This window comes from Cervus canadensis, chromosome 12, assembly GCF_019320065.1.
Source record: "Cervus canadensis isolate Bull #8, Minnesota chromosome 12, ASM1932006v1, whole genome shotgun sequence".
Classification (NCBI taxonomy): domain Eukaryota; kingdom Metazoa; phylum Chordata; class Mammalia; order Artiodactyla; family Cervidae; genus Cervus; species Cervus canadensis.
Window position 1 is genome coordinate 71,628,873 of NC_057397.1, and position 19,837 is coordinate 71,648,709.

At 38.2% G+C, this 19,837-nt stretch overlaps 1 protein-coding gene across 1 annotated transcript in view; it reads right to left on the reverse strand.

Annotated features, from left to right (window-relative positions):
• Positions 1-19,837, reverse strand: part of CNBD1 (cyclic nucleotide binding domain containing 1) — a 385,369-nt gene that overhangs the window by 314,489 nt on the left and 51,043 nt on the right. Inside the window, exon 5 of the mRNA XM_043483330.1 lies at positions 3,420-3,578. Within this exon, the coding sequence (XP_043339265.1) occupies positions 3,420-3,578 (159 nt within the window). The remainder of the gene's footprint in view (positions 1-3,419; positions 3,579-19,837) is intronic.

Consider the following 19,837-nt stretch of genomic DNA (forward strand, 5'->3'; position numbering starts at 1 on the left):
GGGTTGGGATGATCCCCTGGAAGAGGGCATGGCTACCCACTCCAGTATTTTTGCCTAGAGAAACCCATGGACAGAGGAGCCTGGTGGGCTACAGTCCACAGGGTCACAAAGATTCAGACATGAGTGAGTGACTAAGCATAGCACAGTAGATTCATTCACAACCTAAGAGAAATCTGCTTATTCCTTCTTAAATTAAAATATATATATATGACCATCGTTATTCTACAATACTAGGAACCTCTGTACTTCAGCTATAGGAAGCACACAGCGAAGTCTTTTATAAAAAATTTTTATCACAACATGGAAGATTCCTTTGGAAAGGGAAGATTGACTTGTACCAAAGACTTATGAAGGACTAATAATATTCATGGGGCTTTACATTTTTAACTTCATTTAGGCTTCTCAACAACAATGATCCTATGACATTAACAGTTGTACCCATTTTATAGATTAGTGAATTATGTATCAAGAGGTATAAAGTTCATACATACAACTCATTACTTGCCTTGGAAATCCCATGGACAGAGGAGACTGACAGGCTATAGTCCATGGGGGTGCAAAATAACTGGACACTGCTTAGCAACTAAACAACTAATTACTAGTGGAGTCCAAGTCAGAACATATTTCTTCTTAACCCTGAAGTCAGGCATCTGTGATACGTGCATCCCAAAAGTAAATTTAACTCTCACGGTCACTGGTGGGCCAAGAGTCAGCGCCTTACTCTTCTATGTTATCAATCTACCGTCAAGGAGGTTTTCATTTCTGTCCTTGGCTAACTCATCTCTTTTAACACAAATAGCTCTCTTTTTAAATTTCCATTCTTATAAACAATCACTGTTTCTGTCAGAAATCTGAATTACATTTAGCATTTGCATCGTTGTTTATTAATTTATGTTCCCTTTTAGCTTCCAATAAAAACTTTTTTTTATGTAAAGAAGGCCTCTCTAATTTCACTTAGTTTTTAATCCAACTTTGTATTTTTAACAGAATAACCCACAAAGTGTTTTTCTCTCATCAGCATGTAACCCTAAAATATAGTTTGAGATTACATTTCCTCCTCTTATACCCCATTTCACTAGCAAACAGCACTGTAAGAACCATATTGCACTTGGATTTTAAACAGCCTGAATCTAAAACACACAAATCCTCATGTCCTTTCAGGGACCAATTCCTCTGAGTCATTCCTGAGAAGTGGCTTTGCATCACTGCTCCACTGAAACATAATGATCTTCAGATGCCTCCTTCCCTCAAAGGAAACATCTTTAATTGGAGAAAGTAGGAGAAAAATCATTTGGGCCAAGTTTTCTCAGAGGATCTAAAACTGCTTTTCACAGCTCATTTATCAGTTTGTCTCTTCTCCTATCCTTTCTACAACCTCCACAGTTACATATACACATCACTTGTTCTCCAGAAATAAGTCATTTATAAAGAAATCAATTATGTTTACCAAAGAAATCCATAATTCTGTTTTTAAAGCCGGTGGAGTTATAGACAATGTCACCAAATACAAATGTGTGAGAGCCTGAGATGAATTGCCCAGCATTATCTTTGATGGTGGTCAGGTTGGGCTAATAACCTCTGTGCTTCCAGGAATATCAATTGAAAACTGTTCAGCTCATGTCTTTTTTAAAGCTAAGTCAAGTTCTATTGATACACGTCGAACTGAACTCCCTAAGGCAGAATTCAGACCACAGTCATCTCACACCTCGACCAATTCCATATAGCCTTCTGACAGGTCATCCCAAATCTCCTCCTGGTACTCACAGCGGACTCTGCATACATTACACATTACCACGTAAATAAAAACAATGTCACTCCCATTTTGCCTGTCACACCAAGATTGAAAACCTACCATAGCCTGCAAGATCCAGAGCCATGATCTGGTTCAGCTAACTCCGAAGCCTCACTTCTTCCCCTTACTGATGCACTTTCACAACACTGGCCAGCTTGCTGATTTTTTTTCTTTTTTTCAATGTACAAATTGTGTATGTCTGTATTATCCCTCTTATATTAGAATATAAGCTCCCCATGAGGGCAAAAATATTGTGTTCACCACTGCCATCCCAAAGTCAAGAATATTTTCAGAAACTGTAGGGATTCAAAAGTATATGCTGAATTCATTAATAAGTGAAAAATAAAGTCAGTCAAAACTATTTCTAAAAATTTCATCATGTTTTAATTCATTGCTTTTAATATTGTTTATTCATGATCCATTTCCCCCTCTTTCTGAGACATTGATATTTTCTCTTTTGAAATGCTATCGCTTACCAATTGAATGTAAATTCAGTAAAATTGTAAATTAAAGTGTGTGGTCCCCATCAGCCTTTATCCAAGATGTGAATACGAAAGCAAACTGCAACGATCAACAATCTGACTCCCTCCCTCTGAAACCGAAGTGTGAGCCTAATAACCTCCAATCAAAAATAGTTGTAGCTGATGGAGCGAAATATTATATACCCAGAAGAATCAAAGACTTCTTTCTCTATTTTGGGAGCTATCCAATATTTTCTCACAAGTTTCCCTTTCCCCACTCCTTTTTGTTTGCTTGTTTGTTTTAACCAGACATTTTCTGTTGTTTACAACCCAAAATCTAACTAACACATGTAAGGTTGTATTTAACCTGATATGCCTCAAAATACAAAATTTAACTGAAAGGTTTGTAAATCTCTTTTGGTCTGTCAATCACCCCTCACAATTACAGTGTCCTCTACTTATTCAAACCCTTCCTTTCTGGTGACATCCCCCATACGTGACCTTTCCAATGATTTTAATGTTTCAACCTCTTTTTTTCTTCCTCCCATCTAACACTGTTTACTCAGAGCTGCTGAATTTAAGTATAAGCTAAGACATAATAATATGATTAAGCCATAATCATATTATTATGGTTATCAATAACCAGGATTCTTAATCTTGTCAGGCATATTTGCATTTCTTTAAAAAGAGGCTACTCTTACTCAAAATCAGTTTGTTAAAATTTCAAGTATGATGACAAAGTAAAAAATTTTAGAGTATAAGGTAGTTATTTTTAAAAATATGTTAAATGGCATTACTCAAGTAGTCCATGGATCTGCTCATGGTTCACCTAGAGATAAACAGAGGGCTATAGATACGACAACTTATCCATCAATTAAACAGGTTTCAGTTGCATTATTTTTGTTTGAATACATAAAGCATTTAGAAGCATTGCAATCTGATTAACGGAGTCATGATGAGATTTGTGATGTTAGCAAATATGACTAATACACCCCAAGGGGACCCTCAACCACCTCTCCCTGGGTTTTGAGGGCTGGAGGCAAGAGTAAGGACTTGTCCCTACCCAATAGACTATCCATATTGAATAGGAATAAATAATGATTTTTTTAAAAAGCTATTCAAAAGAATTATTCAACTACAAGAAGTAATGTATTTAAAATACTTACAATTTCTTTAAAATAGCCATGAATTGTACTACCTTCTCTTCAAATTTTTTTGGTCCATATAAAGTACGGCCACCACGTGCCTTCTTAACATGGATAGCTATATTGTGGGAATCATCAGGTTGTGGAGGTTTACTTTCCTCTGTGTCTTCAGCAGGTATTCTGAACAAGGAAACACAAATTTTATGTTGTATAAAAAATTACTGATGTGAACTCTTTATTGTCAAGAGTAGAAATGCACTGTTCTGAGATAATTCAGCATTTTAATAATATATTTCTTCTCAGTGTCTGTTTTTCTCCAGTCATTAGTAATGCAATTAAACACATCACTCTAAGTCTCAAAATTATCACTCAAAATTACCATATATAAAATATTTTCTAGGGACAGAATTTGACTATAGATGTTATGACTGTCCCAAGTGATTAAAACATCTTCCATAATAAATTAGGTACATACACTTAGGAAAATATTTTAAGACAGTGGTTACCACACTTCCTTTTTTCTCTCATGGTTGGTTTCCAGCAAGTTTTTTTTTTCTTTTTTTTTTTTTGCACCAATGATAAAAGTGCTTTTTTAAAAACTTCTGTTTCCAACTGGTAAATTATGAAAATCTTGGAAGCAACCACCATAACTTATTCTTGTGCTACCATATGATATACATTTAAGTCCCCAAGACATGTGTGAATGAATGACCTTTTCCCATTTATCCTTCCAGCTCCAAGCTTTCCGATTAAGAGGTAACTAAAAAAAGCTAAGGAAAACCAATCTAACAAATGTCATCCTTAAGAAAAAAATAGAGCAGGAGAAGATAAAAATCCAAATGATCACAGATTAGTCACCTTTACTTATAAACATGAGACTTTTTTAAAGTTAAATATAAAATAAACATTATGTAGAATAACAATAACAATCATCACATTAACATCTAACTTATATTTGAGTCTTTTTAAAGGTATTGTCTACTCTATTAAACATTATATACATATTTATCAGTAACATTAATTAAGTTAAATAAATATTATCCCCCATTTATGGGACAAGGAAATTTCAGCTTAAAGAGTTTGCATAATTTGTCTAATCACTCATATCCACTTTCCAATAGATCTGGAAAGAGTTTTTTGCAATCCAAAGTTCACAGAACATTAATGCTTAATAGCAAAACTTACTTGTCTGGCATATACAGAAAGAAGATACTGCACCATAATTTACAAAGATAAAGTTGAGAGTCAAAATTTATTTCCCCTTCGACCATTTTCACAGAACCTCAGTCATTCTACCCACAGAAACCTAGAACTCTATTTAATACTCTATCTCTAGTTTCGTCTACAAAGAGTAAGTACAGCAAAGCTCAGCAATGTTTAAGATTCATATATAAATCAATTGACTGCATTCTTTCCCCCAGCTCTGATTTTCAAATGCAAATGGAGTAAAGATCTTATGTTCTAAAGAAGAGTAGTCTGTGGACAGAATTCTGTGGAGGAAATTTAGAAAATGAGTCCCCACTGACCCAGTGTTTTTCTGGCCCAAGTTCACCATATGTGCCCAAGGCAAGAGTTTCCTGGAATTCCTGACTTTGAAAATTCCTACAATGAAAATCTCAAGCCAGCCAAAGAAGGTGAAGTTGCTCAGTCCCGTCCATTTCTTTGTGACCCCATGGACTACAGCCTGCCAGGCTTTTCCATCCATGGGATTTTTCAGGCAAGAATACTGGAATGTGTTGCCATTTCCTTCTCCAGGGGATCTTCCCAACCCAGGGATCAAACATGGGTCTCCTGCACTGCAGGCAGACTCCTTAGCGCCTACGCCACCAGGGAAGGGGCAGCCAAAGCATTCAGAATAGTCCTCAGTGATATTTAAGCCAACCTGGAGGTCATACCTGCTGCCAGCTTACGTGCATGTGTTTGCACTCAGCCATGTCTGACTCTGCAATCTCATGGACTGTAGCCCCCCAGGCTCCTCTGTCTATGGGAGTGTCCAGGAACGGATACTGGAGTGGGTTGCCATTTCCTTCTCCAGGGGGTCTTCCTGACCCAGGGATTGAACCAGTGTCTCTTGTGTCTCCTGAATTGGCAGGCAAGTTCATTACCAGCTGAGCCATGACAGAAGCCCAGAAGCCAACCAGCAGATAGCAAACCACCAAAGCAACAGGAACAAATAGATGGTCATATGTAGTGATTGATTGAATGATTAAGTTATGTCTTATGCTCTCTGAGAAATGCTAATGTCAACTACAACTTAGCACTTGCCAAGAACATTTGCCAGCGGCGGAATGACAACAACAAGGGCCTTTGCCATCTGCCTCTGTGGTGATTAAATCCTGTGCTGCTGCAAACGCCAACCTTCAACACCCTCTCAGGGGGATTCAGGGCGAGAGTGAGGAGCTCTGTGATCCAGGGAAACAGCGGGGACAGGTCTTCAGATAGTTGGATACTTTCAGGAATTGATTTAATGACCCTGATCCTTGCATCTCTTCACATCTAGAAAATCATTAAATCCCTTCATGGTGACATCAGCTCCTCGTGACTAGCAGAAAATCTTTTGTAAAGTATGCACTCGATTGCAGTGAACTCTCCTTTCGCCAAAATCTTATACATCAGCTTCCGCCTACAACCTCCTTGGAGCAGTCTCTCAGAGCCAACTGAGGTGGTGTCTCCTGGACTGCAGTCCTCATTCTGCCCAAAACGAAACTTCACTTGCCACTCTCACACTGTGAATCTTTTTAGTCAACATTAGAAAATAATCCTCAATCATTATATTTATGTAGCAAAACTACCAACAATTCAATATATATATAGTCTAAAATGTAGAGTCATACAAAATTCAAAATCTGTTTATGAGAGATTAAGTGAAAGTGAAAGTCTCTCAGTCATGTCTGACTCTTTACAGCTCCATGGACTATGGAGTCCATGGAATTCACCAGGGGATCTTCCTGACCCAGGAATCAAACCAGGATTTCCTGCAATGCAGGTAGATTCTTTACTAACAGAGCTATCAGGGAAGCCCTGTGTTACTCTAAGGCCTCCAAATATTCTTTTCTTTCACGCAAGTCCTACTTGTTACATGATAAGATAGTTCCAAGATATGTAATATGTTGTTATAAATTATGTATATGTCTAATAGATATCTTCAACTCATCTCACACACTAGTAAAGTAATGCTCAAAATTCTCCAAGCCAGGCTTCAATAATACGTGAACCGTGAACTTCGAGATGTTCAAACTGGTTTTAGAAAAGGCAGAGAAAACAGAGATCAAATTGCCAACAACCACTGGATCATCGAAAAAGCAAGAAAGTTCTAGAAAAACATCTATTTCTGCTTTATTGACAATGCCAAAGCCTTTGACTGTGTGGATCACAATAAACTGTGGAAAATTCTGAAAGAGATGGGCATACCAGACCACCTGACCTGCCTCCTGAGAAATCTGTATGCAGGTCAGGAAGCAACAGTTAAAACTGGACATGGAACAACAGACTGGTTCCAAATACGGAAAGGAGTACATCAAGGCTGTATATTGTCACCCAGCTTATATAACTTATATTCAGAGTACATCATGAGAAACACTTGGCTGGATGAAGCACAACCTGGAACCAAGATTGCCAGGAGAAATATCAATAACCTCAGATACGTAGATGACACCACCCTTATGGCAGAAAGTGAAGAAGGACTAAAGAGCCTCTTGATGAAAGTGAAAGAAGAAAGTGAAAAAGTTGGCTTAAAGCTCAACATTTAGAAAACTAAGATCATGGCATTCGGTCCCATCACTTCATGGCAAATAGATGGAGAAACAGTCGAAACAGTGGCATATTTTTGGGCTCCAAAATCACTGCCAGTGGTGACTGCAGCCATGAAATTAAAAGACTCTTACTCCTTGGAAGAAAAGCTATGATCAACCTAGACAGCATATTAAAAAGCAGAGACATTACTTTGCCAACAAAGGTCTGTCTAGTCAAGGCTATGATTTTTCCAGTGGTCATGTATGGATGTGAGAGTTGGATTATAAAGAAAGCTGAGAGCCAAAGAATTGATGCTTTTGAACTGTGGTGTTGGAGAAGACTCTTGAGAGTCCCTTGGACTGCAAGGAGATCCAACCAGTCCATCCTAAAGGAAATCAGTCCTGGGTGTTCATTGGAAGGACTGATGTTGAGTGAAACTCCAATACTTTGGCCACCTGATGAGAAGAGCTGACTCATGGCAAAGACCCTGATGCTGGGAAAGATTGAAGGCAGGAGGAGAAGGGGACGACAGAGGATGAGATGGTTGGATGGCATCACCGATTCAATGGACATGAGTTCGAGTAAACTCTGGGAGTTGGTGATGGACAGGGAAGCCTAGTGTGCTGCAGTTCATGGGGTCATAAAGAGTTGGACATGACTGAGCGACTGAGCTGAACTGAAATATGTTTCTTGAATATAGGTAATAATAGTTCTGGATCTAAAGTGTGTAGGATTTTTTAAATAAAATTTCATTCTATTTATTGGTCATTGTGGTTGCATAGAAAAACTATTTTTTCTTTTCCTCAGTAAACTCAGGTGTAGAGATTAGCACCACGGCTAAGCAAAATAAAGTCAAATTAGCATACATTATCTCATCCAGTCCTCCAGTATCAAGTGCATTCTTGTCCCCATTTTCAGATACAGAGACTAAGATTCAGAGTGTGAGGTAATCTTCTTAAGGCACCATAATCACCAAATTGCAGAACTGAAGTTCAAACCCAGATCTAACTAGTCTAGAGGCCATCACAGAACTTTATTTTCCATATATTCTTGTATCAGCTCTCTTACAAACATTTTATCATTCCTCAAAATCCTTCTTTAACCTTCTCCATCACTTTCTTGTAAATCCATAGAAATTCTACTAAATAGGAGTTAAAGTCAGGAAAATATATGGACTCTTTCTATATTTGCTGTAGGATTTTTCAGTCATTTTTTTTTTAAAGAAACTGAAATCATCCTAATAATAATAAAAATTAAATTCAGTCACATCAGGTGCACTAAGGTTATTCTATCTGTTGATGTTAGCTTAATTATCACTAATGCAAAACGAGGAACCAGCAGAGGGTGAGTCTCCACCCCCAGGATGGAAGTCGGTGAGTTGCAGACTTTGGTTTGTGCTGAGCAAGAGTGCTGACTTTGTCCCACACGTTGCCAATATATCCAAAGTTAAAATTGAGGAGAGTTGAAGGCAAGTTCCATTATAAACTCTTGACAGTCAACATTGGAATCCTGTCATCTCTTATAAGAAAGAATATTTTAAGTTTAGACAGAGGTAAGCAATATTTCCCTGGTTTCTATTAAATTAATGTCCTTGACAGACTGAATGTCTTCTCGTTCATTTCCAAGGAGCAATAGAAAATCCACATTTAAAAAAAGAACATTGGACTTACATGTATTCTACAGAATAAGAGAGCAATACATTTTCCAGATTATGTGACAAGCTATACAAGTATACAAGAAAGTTATTTAGAGAAGATTACAACAGATTTATCTCCTAAGGATTAATTGCAAATATTAATAAGCATCAAATTTAAAAGTTGGGATATCTAAGATAATTTTAATATAGCAATACATTAATAAATATTTAGAAAATTATAAGCAAATATTGCATGCTATCTTTACTTACAACCTAAATTCCCTCCAGTCACGATTCAATTCAGCAAACATTTCTTGACTATCTAGCCCAAGTAGAGTTCATTGTGTTCATTATCTCAGCTCCCAGGTATGAATCATTTCCATATTTCCAATTTAATCACCCTAGTTTTTCCGCCCAAAGAACATTGCTGAATTGGTCACACACTTGGGTGATTACAAATCTACATTATCTAATTTTAACTGATCTTTGCTTTCGCTCAGCATTCTAAAATCAGCTATTTTTCAAGCTCTTATACAGTCCCCTCAATGACTTCCATCTAGTTTCTTTTCCATTCTCATTTCCACATTCTATGGACAGTCTTGTTTCAGTACTTAATGCTCTCTACTTGACATCTGTATAGGAATTAATGATTATTACTGACTGTTAAGAAATAATGATAAACACTATTCCAGTTATTCAGCTATAGTGCCACACAAGCTGAACCTAATTTTAAATTTTTGAAGAATCAAATGCAGAGAAAATGTGGCTTGTGAATTTTCAGAATTTCCCTTTTTATTTTGTACTAATCTCCTCAAGTAAATCTTAACCCCATAGGGCTAATCTAAGTAATGAGCGGAACCCCTAATTCAGGGAAATGAAAGGATCAATTTGGAGACAGGGAGCAAAATTTCCTGCCACCAATATTATACAATATGGAAGAAAGTCCAAAATTTCAACCATATCTTTTTGAATCGTAGGGCTGACTCCCTTTAAATCAAAGGTGACATTTCTTCTTAGTTACATATGGTCTTTTATGAGCAGGATTTATGAGAAATCACCATTCACATCACGTCTTCAACTGAACTCATAATTTCACATTGTTCACTACTTAATTCTTTTTTAAAAACTTTTTGTTTTATATTGGAGTATAAGCAATTAACAAGGTTGCAATAGTTTCAGGTACACAGCAGAGAGACTCAGCCTTCCATTTACATATATCCATTCTCCCCAAAAACACCCCTTCTATTCAGGGGTGCCTGCCACATACCATTGAGCAGGGTTACTGTGCTGGATAGTAGAGTAGGTCCTTGTTGGTTATCCATTTTAAATATAGCAGTGTGTATATGTCAGTCTGAAACTAACTATCCCTTCCTTCCACCCTTTTCCCCTGGTAACCATAAGTATGTTGTCTAAGTCTGTAAGTTTCTGTTTTGTAAATAATTTCATTTTCATCATTTTCTTTTAAATTTTGCATCTAAGGAATATCACATGCTGTCTTTTTAAAATAAGTTCCTGTGGAAATTCATGCAAGTAGAAAGCTCTTCCTAAATTTCCAGCAATTTCCCAGGAGATTACATTTATATCCTGATGTCATCTTTGCACTGCGCTTCTTCCTTAAATACTCTCCTTATTCCATGTCTTGTTTATCCAGAGGTGAAATCAACTTTTCCTCAGCAAAACTTTTCCTCAGCAAAACTAAACCAAACTAAACCAAGTATTCTGAGCATTTGTAAGTATGGCAGAGTTCATCAAATGCTGAGGTTATCTTAGATATTTGTATCACATATGACTTTGGCCATCTGATGCAAAGAACTGACTCATTGGAAAAGACTCTGATGCTGGGAAAGATTGAAGGCAGGAGGAGAAGGGGACGACAGAGAATGAGATGGTTGGATGGGATCACCGACTTGATGGACAGGAGTTGAGAAAGCTCCGGGAGCTGGTGATGGACAGGGAGGCCTGGCGTGTGGCAGTCCATGGGGTCACAAAGAGCCAGACATGGCCGAGTGACTGAACTGAGCCTGATCACATATGAAACAGGGTACTTGAAATCCACGAATCGATCTCTCTTTTCTTAAATGCCCTCACCTCCCTGCCCAGGATCAGAGGGTTTCCCTCACTCAGTGCCCTTCTCCCTTCAGTTATTTCCTGGCCACTCTTGCTCCTTTTTTACCTCATTTTTGTCTGCCTTTCCTCACTCCAGACTTGCTCCACAACTCCGAATTAGAATACCTTTATGAGGCCGAGCAATTCAGTTCTTAGCACCTATTCTCAGACACATCTAACTAAAATCATCAAGCAAGAAGCATAACCAAAGGTCCTTCCTTCCGGCAAAATCTATCACTCCTCAGTGGTAGTTGTAAATATAACTGATGTTTGTTTTTAGACTCAGACTTGAAACTTTCTTGTATCAGTCCACTTTAATATAGGGAAACCCTGCACACAGAAACAATGTCTACAAATCACCATCACTTTGCTACAATAACACCTCAATCCACACAGTATCCCGCTTAGGTCATATTAAAGGCTTTAATCTGGATGACATCAGGATGACACAAAGGATGATCCCAGCGCATGGCTGAAGCAACCAGCTAGGTTTCTATAAAGTTCCCTCTCTTTCCTTCATAGAATTCTCTGAAAGGTCAAAGTACTGCTCCTGAACTGGCAGGCTAGTCCTTCATTTCTCCCTTGTATTTCTCCCTTCCCTTTCTTCCTCTTTCCTTCCTCCTTTCTTTGTTCTCTGTCTCTCTTTCCTTTCCCCCTTTCTTTTCTTCCTTTTGCTTTCTTTCTCCTCCCACACCCCTCCCAGCCACCATTTTCCTCTTGGAATCTGTGGCAGAGAACATGGGCCATTTTGAAACAATACCATTGTTAGGTTTCTGTTCACAGCAGCTAAGCAGGGCACGCAGAGTGTCAGTAGGGAGAACTCCACCAGTCCTTGGATAATCAGCAGTGTGAAGAACATCACATTCAGGTCTCGCTGCCTCAGAGATTCTTTCCTTTCTTTTAGCCAACCCTTAAGTCATCTTTGAACTTACACGTCCCTTCCTCGGGGATGCTTGCCTTGATTTTCCAGGACACCATCTGTGGCTGGCATAAGCTCTTTCAGTACAACCAGCCCTCAAGCTTGTAATCATCTCTGACACCCATTTCATTTCATTCATCCCTCTTACTCAGGGCCTCTCTGTGACGTCAAGATACACCTTCTAAGTTCAGAGACCCTGCTCGACTGATTCAGCACATGATCACTGCTTGGTGTATATTAAGTGAATAAGACTAAATAAACAAACCTTATGAGGTATCATGAGGTTTCTTTCCAAAGAGTGTAAATTTTTACTTTTCTTTTTATTTTTCTTTTTAGAATAAAATAGTGAAACAGGTGGGTTCTTTACCAATAATGCCATGCTAGTGGTAAAGAACCTGCCTACCAATGCAGGAGACATAAAAGACTTGGGTTTGATCCCTGGGTCAGGAAGGTCCCCTGGAGGAGGGCATGGCAACCCACTCCTTATTCCTGCCTGGAGAACCCCACGGATGGAGAAGTTTGGCAGGCCATGGTCCATGGGGTGGCAAAGTCGGACATGACTGAAACAATTTAGCAAGCACATGCAGTGAAGCAGAATTGTTCTAATTCTGACTTTTAAAAATACAGGGAGCATTTCATTCAGTGGATCTCAGGACTTCAGTGAAAATATGGGTTTTACAACCATAACAAGAATAGTTTTTCAGTTCTAATGTTAAATACATATTTTCCAAATAGTTAAATGTCTTGAGGCCAGATCCAAGCTAGCATGAAATAAACAGTACTTAGATGTAGCTGTTGCACAAGGGTAATTTTGACAACGCTAGAGAACAAAATAGATTTTCTCAAACTAGATCCGTGATTTTCAGAAGAAAGTCACAAACAAAAAAATCAATTTTGCAGAGATTTTTTTAAATCAATCTATTAGAATCCATTTGCCTAGGTTTTCAGTTGCTTTATCTCCAAATATTCTTATTTTCCAACACTTTCTGAACTTACGCTTTTAGAAAGAATTTATAATCCATCTGGGTGGCTTATGTGCTATACCAAATTATTGTTTTAAAATGTTTGAGAAAATATACAAGTTAAAAAATTCCACATCATTTTAATCCAGATCAAAGCCACTTGTTACTACTGCTTTTAGATCTAGAAGTGAAATTCTGAGTTTCAGTTCAAGTAGCTGGGATATCCTAGTCTCTTCAGAATCTGAAGTTCAAATTAAAGCATCAGTTTTTGTACAAAACACATGCTGAAAGCTTTTGGAGTGATTGGTCATTTGGCCAACTGAGTGAGCATCCAGACTTCTGAGCCCATGAGGAGGATCCCAGCAGACTCCTCCTGTCAGGCTGCCTTTGGAACCTTGGAGAGGACGCTTGGTGGATTCCTGGGGCTGGTGGGATGGGAGAACACCATTTGCAGACTCCCAAAATCTTTTCATTCTTCCCAATTTAAGTCATTCAATTGTTTGTTACATAACACAAGCTAAGAGAAAATGATATTGCAAGATATTACAATTTATGATTACAAATCTGTCAAAATCTGTTATAAGTTATAAACTTGGAATCTTCTGAACATAGCAATCTACTTATGTTTTTTCCTTATCTGATCCTATCTTAATTAGAATTGAAATTTTAAAGATAACAGCTACTTGGCCACACTTCATTAAAATATACTGAGTAAAAATCTACCATAGAAATTCCAATATGTCACATGCTGCATATTAAGTGCAACATGATATTTGCTATAAATTTAATAAAACAAATACATTATGACCAAAGAACATGCACAGCAATGCAGTTTAACTAATTGAAATAAGCCCATAAATGAACAAATTAATTGTTTAAAAGGAGGGTTAAATTTTTCCATTAAAAAGTTACAGTTCTGTAAATTTTTTTCTATTTTCCTAAAGAAAAAAATTTGAGTAGTTCAATTGTGGTCCATGGACCAGGACCAGCAGCAGCTGCCAGCTTATTAGAAACACTCTTTCCACCCCACCTTAGACCTTCTGAATCAAAATCTGCATTTTAAAAAGCAACCACTCCCAACACCCTGGAGATTAATGCACATATTAAAAGTTGAGAAGCACTGATTTGGAGTTTATTGAAAGTTGCCTTGAAAGCAATGCCAACTTTCTGTCTTTGACACTCAAGTAATGCTACCACTGTAAATGCTTAATAATAAACGACCATGAAGGAGAGTTTATTCTGCAGTCCTCCACTACACATCTTTTTGGATCACAAAATAAATAACTCCTATATGTGTTTGTATTTATTTGTTTGTACAAAATGAGCAGAAGGCACAAAGATGTCCCATATATACCCCACCCTACTCACATGCACAGCTTTCCACATTATCAACATCCTCCGCAAGTCTACTACATTTGTTACAATTGATGAACCTACATTGAATCATCATCAGCCAAAACCTATAGCTTATGTCAGAGCTCACTCTCAGTGCCGAGCCCTCAACTCTATGGGTTGGATGAGCATATACTTACATATAACCACCATTATACTATCATATAGAGTATTTTCATTGAAATCGTCTGATTCCATCTATTCATCCCTCCCTTCCCCCTAACCCTGGCAACTGCTACTGTTTTTACCGTCTCTATAGCTTTTCATTTTCTAGACTATCATACAGTTGGAATTAAACATGTCCTTTACAGACTGTCTTCTTCCACTTAGTAAAATGCAATTAAGTTTCTTCCATGTCTTTTCATGGCTCTGTGGCTCTTTTTTTTAACACTAAATAATATTTCACTATCTGATATAACACAGTTTGTTTAGCCATTCACCGACTGAAGGACATCGTGACTGCTTCCAGGTTTTGGCAATTATGAATATAAAGTTGCTATAAGTATTTGTGTGCCAGCTTTTGTGTGTCATGTATTTCAACTTCTCTGGGTAAATGACAAGAAGAGTGATTGTTGAATTTTGTGGTAAGAGTGGGCTGGGTTTTGTAAGAAACCACCAAACTGCCGGTACCAGTTTGCATTTTCACCAGTAATAAATGAGAGTCGTTTGCGCCACAATCTTGCTGGCATTTGGCATTGTCAGCATTCTAGATTTTGGATCTTCTAATAAGTGTATAGTGGTGTCTTACTATTGTTTCAATTTGCAGTCCTGATGATACATGATGTAGACATCTATTCACATAAGGTTACTTTTTGCTATCATTACTCTGAAATTTCCTTCTTACAATGTCCTAATTAGATTTCCAATTGCTCTTCTACTAAAAAAAAGTTATGACAGTTTCCATGTTAATTGTGCCTTAACAGCCATCCTGAGACGTGAACATTTAGAATAACATATTTCATACAGACAGGAACCCCTGTAGCTTCTCATTGTTAAAAGACATTTTCCTCTGGCTCTTTTATATGGATGCAGTTTTAGTATTTTAATACCTAAGTAGATTGGTGGGATTGAATTTTATCTAAACCCTACAATGTACAAAGAACACAATTTGCTTATATATACAAACATACATATATACATATGTATATTGATGGTTTTGAACTGAGGTGTTGGAGAAAACTTGAGAGTCCCTTGGACTGCAAGGAGATCCAACAAGTCCATCCTAAAGGAAGTCAGTCCTGAATATTCATTGGCAGGACTGATGCTGAAGCTGAAACTCCAATACTTTGGCCCCTGATGCAAAGAACTGACTCATTTGAAAAGTCCCTGATGCTGGGAGAGATTGAAGGTGGGAGGAGAAGGGGACAGAGGATGAGATGGTTGGATGGCATCACCGACTCAATGGTCATGAGTTTGGGCAAGCTCCGGGAGTTGGTGATGGACAGGGAGGCCTGGTGTGCTGCAGTCCATGGGGTCGCAAAGAGTTGGACATGACTGAGTGACTGAACTAACTGATACCATCACATGGTATCTGTCCCATTAATTTGCAACAGTTAGGGTAAAATAACCTTGTTTTTGTTAAGTAAATGAAGACTCAGTCATGTCGATTTTCTGTCTATTCCATTTCCTTTCAGAACTTGGTTTGAATATATGTTGGGTGAGGTTAGGGTTGCCAATATGACCATAGTTTGAGGAAGAAGCTTCTCTTCCCTGTGAACTGCCAACTGATCATCATCATGTTCCTGTTGCATGGTGACGTCAAGTCTACGCAGGCCCCTAGACTGGCATCTATCGAGGAAAGATTGCAACCTTTGGAACATCATTCACTCTTGCTGACTACTTCTCACTGGATCATCCATATTTCTATCTCAGCAACCTGTGCTCCCCCCTTCAGGATCCGACAGCCCTTCAGTGCTATTACCATGTCTCCTCCACAGTTTGTGGTCATTTCTGGAGCTTGTACATGCTAGAAGCAAGCCAAGTAGAATGAAGAGCCTTAGCTTTTGGTTATCACTTGGCATCTTCATTCCAGAAATATTGTAGTATTATTCTCACTGCATGTTGAATGAGGCCCAAGTTAGGTCTTATTGTAACAATAATTTTCAAAAGTCATCTAGGAATATTTGTTTAAATACTTAGACTTTGGTCCCAAGTTCAGTTCAGTCAGTTCAGTTGCTCAGTCGTGTCCAACTCTTTGCGATCACATAGACTGCAGCACGCCAGGCCTCCCTGTCCATCACCAACTCCCAGAGCTTACTAAAACTCATGCCATCCGACCATCTCATCCTCTGTCATCCCCTTTTCCTCCTGCCTTCAATCTTTCCCAACATCAGGAGTCAGTTCTTTCTATGAGGTGGCCAAAGTATTGGAGTTTCAGCTTTAGCATCAGTCCTTCCAAAGAATATTCAGGACTGATTTCCTTTAGGAAAGACTGGTTGGATCTCCTTGCAGTCCAAGGGACTCTCAAGAGTCTTCTCCAACACCACAGTTCAAAAGCATCAATTCTTTGGCTTTCAGCTTTCTTTATAATCCAACTCTCACATCCATACATGACTACTAGAAAAAACAAAGCTTTGACTAGATGGACATTTGTTGGCAGAGTAATGAGATTCCAATTTAAATAGTCTGTGATGGAAACAGACTTTGCACCAGTATTTTGTAAAACCTTTCCTGATGATTCTAATGTACAGTCCAAGTTGTTTATCAATGCCCTGGATAAGCTGGAGGATTCAGCTTCTTTGCCAGCTATCTGGATGTTTTTACAGCACTCAAATTCCCATAGAAAGATTCACATCAAGGATTTGTTGTTGTTCAGTCACTCAGTCATGTCCAACTCTCTGCAACTCCAAGGACTACAACACACCAGGCTTCCCTGTCCATCACCAGCTCCCGGAGCTTACTCAAACTCATGTCCATTGAGTTGGTGATGCTATCCAACCATCTCATCCTCGTCATCCCCTTCTCCTCCCGCCTTCAATCTTTCCCAGCATCAGGGTCTTTTCCAATGAGTCAGCTCTTCACATCAGGTGGCCAAAGTATTGGAGTTTCAGCTTCAGCATCAGTCCTTCCAATGAATATTCAGGATGCCTTTCCTTTAGGATGGACTGGCTGGATCTCCTTGCAGTCCAAGGGACTCTCAAGAGTCTTCTCCAACACCACAATTCCATGCAACATTTTTTCAGCACTCAGCCTTCTTTATGGTCCAAATCTCATATCCATACATAACTACTGGAAAAACCATCACTTTTACTATATGGACCTTTGTTGGCAAGGTAGTGCCTCTGTTTTTTAATATGCTGTCAAGGTTTGTCATAGCCTCTCTTCCAAGGAGCAAGCATCTTTTAATTTCATTGACGCAGTCACCATCTTCAGTGACTTTGAAGCCCAATAAAGTCTGCCATGATTTCCCTTGTTTCCCCGTCTATTTGCCATTAAGTAATGAGACTGGATGACATGATCTAATTTTCTGAATGTTGAGTCTTAAGCCAGATTTTTCACTGTTCTCTTTCACTTTCATCAAGAGGCTCTTTAGTTACTCTTCATTTTCTGCCATTAAAGTAGTATCATCTGTATATCTGAGGTTGTTGATATTTCTTCCAGAAACGTGATTCCAGCTTATGATTCATCCACCTAGCTTTTCACATAATGTACTCTGCATATAAGTTTAATAAGCAGGGTGGCAATATACAGCCTTTACCTACTCTTTTGCCAATTTGGAACCAGTCTGTTGTTTCATGTTTTGTTCTAACTGTTACTTCTTGACCTGCATACAAGTTTCTCAGGAGGCAGGTAAGGTGGTCTGGTATTCCCATCTCTTGAAGAATTTTCCACAGATGGCTTTAGCATACTCAGTGAAACAGAAATAGATGTTTTTTCTGGAATTCTCTTCCTTTTTTTAAGATCCAAAGGATGTTAGCAATTTGATCTCTTTTCCTCTGCCTTTTCTAAATACAGCTTGAACATCTGGAAGTTCTTGGTTCGTGTACTGTTGAAGCTTAACTTGGAGAAATTTGAGCATTACTTTACTATCGTGTGAGATTAGCCCAATTGTGAGGTAGTCTGAGCATTCTTTGGGATTGCCTTTCTTTGGGATTGGAATGAAAACTGACCTTTTCCAGTCCTGTGGCCACTGCTGAGTTTTCCAAATTTGCTGGCACATTGAGTGCAGCACTTTCACAACATCATCTTTTAGGATTTGAAATAGCTCAACTGGAGTTCCATCACCTCCAACTAGCTTTGTTTGTAGTGATTCTCCCTAAGGCCCACTTGACTTTGAACTCCAGGATGTCTGGCTCTGGGTGGGTGATCACACCATCATGGTTATCAGGGTCATGAAAATCATTTTTGTACAGTTCTTCTGTGTATTCTTCCCACCTCTTTGAACATCTTCTGCTTCTGTTAGATCCATACCAGTTCTGTCCTTTATTGAGCCCATCTTCACCTGAAATGTTTCCTTGGTATCTCCAATTTTCTTGAAGAGATCTCTGGTCTTCCCCATTCTATTGTTTTCCTCTATTTCTTTTCACTGATCGCTGAGGAAGGCTTTCTTATCTCTCCTTGCTATTCTTTGGAACTCTGCATTCAGATGGTATATCTTTCCTTTTCTCCTTTGCCTTTTGCTTCTCTTCTTTTCTCAATTATTTGTAAGGCCTCCTAAGACAACAATTTTGCCTTGTTGCATTTTTTTTCCTTGGGGATAGTTTGATCACCACCTCCTGTACAATGTCACGAACCTCTGTCCATTCATCAGGCACTCTGTCTATCAGATCTAGTCCCTTAAATCTATTTCTCACTTCCACTGTATAATCATAAGGGATTTGATTTAGGTCATACCTGAATGGTCTAGTGGTTTTCCCTACTTCCTTCTATTTAAGTCTGAATTTGGCAATAAGGAGTTCATGATCTGAGCCACAGTCAGCTCCTTGTCTTGTTTTTGCTGATTGTATAGAGCTTCTCCATTTTCAGCTGCAAAGAATATAATCAATCTGATTTCGGTATGGACCATCTGGTGATGTCCATGTGTAGAGTCTTCTCTTCTGTTATTGGAAGAGGGTGTTTGCTATGACCAGTGCATTCTCTTGGCAAAGCTGTTAGCTTTTGCCCTGCTTCATTCTGTCCTCCAATGGGAGTGAATGAAGATCTACACTTTTCAAGCTTAACTAACCTCTTCTGTTTCTATATCACTACTTTTCCTCATATGCCTCCATTTTATGTCTTTCTCCTTCTCAATGCAGGATTTGCCCTTCTCTGAAACCACGATGATGCATGGAGTGCAGAAGTAATATTATTAAGAAAATATATTAATATCAAAAGATAATATAAAATATTATCTTTATTACATATGTCTCCCTAAAGTATCTGTAGCATCAAATAGGAATTTTTATAAAAGTCAAGAAAGACATTACCAGTAATGCAGGCCTCCTTGCAAATATTTGAATTCACATCCTCCTAAAAATTACATTTTTTTATAAATGTATCTTTAACATAGATTTCTACATTTCTGTGGAGGCATTTTGTTTCTTCTGTTACTATCATTTTCTTAAACTTCTTTTTCCTTGGATATAAACTAATTCAAAAATTTGTTGATTAAAGTCTATATATTTCTTGTTGTTTAAAAATTTTTGAAGCAAGCAATGCCGTGAATTTTTATTAATTTGTTGTGGAGGGATTATTGTTTAAATCGGCAGTCCAC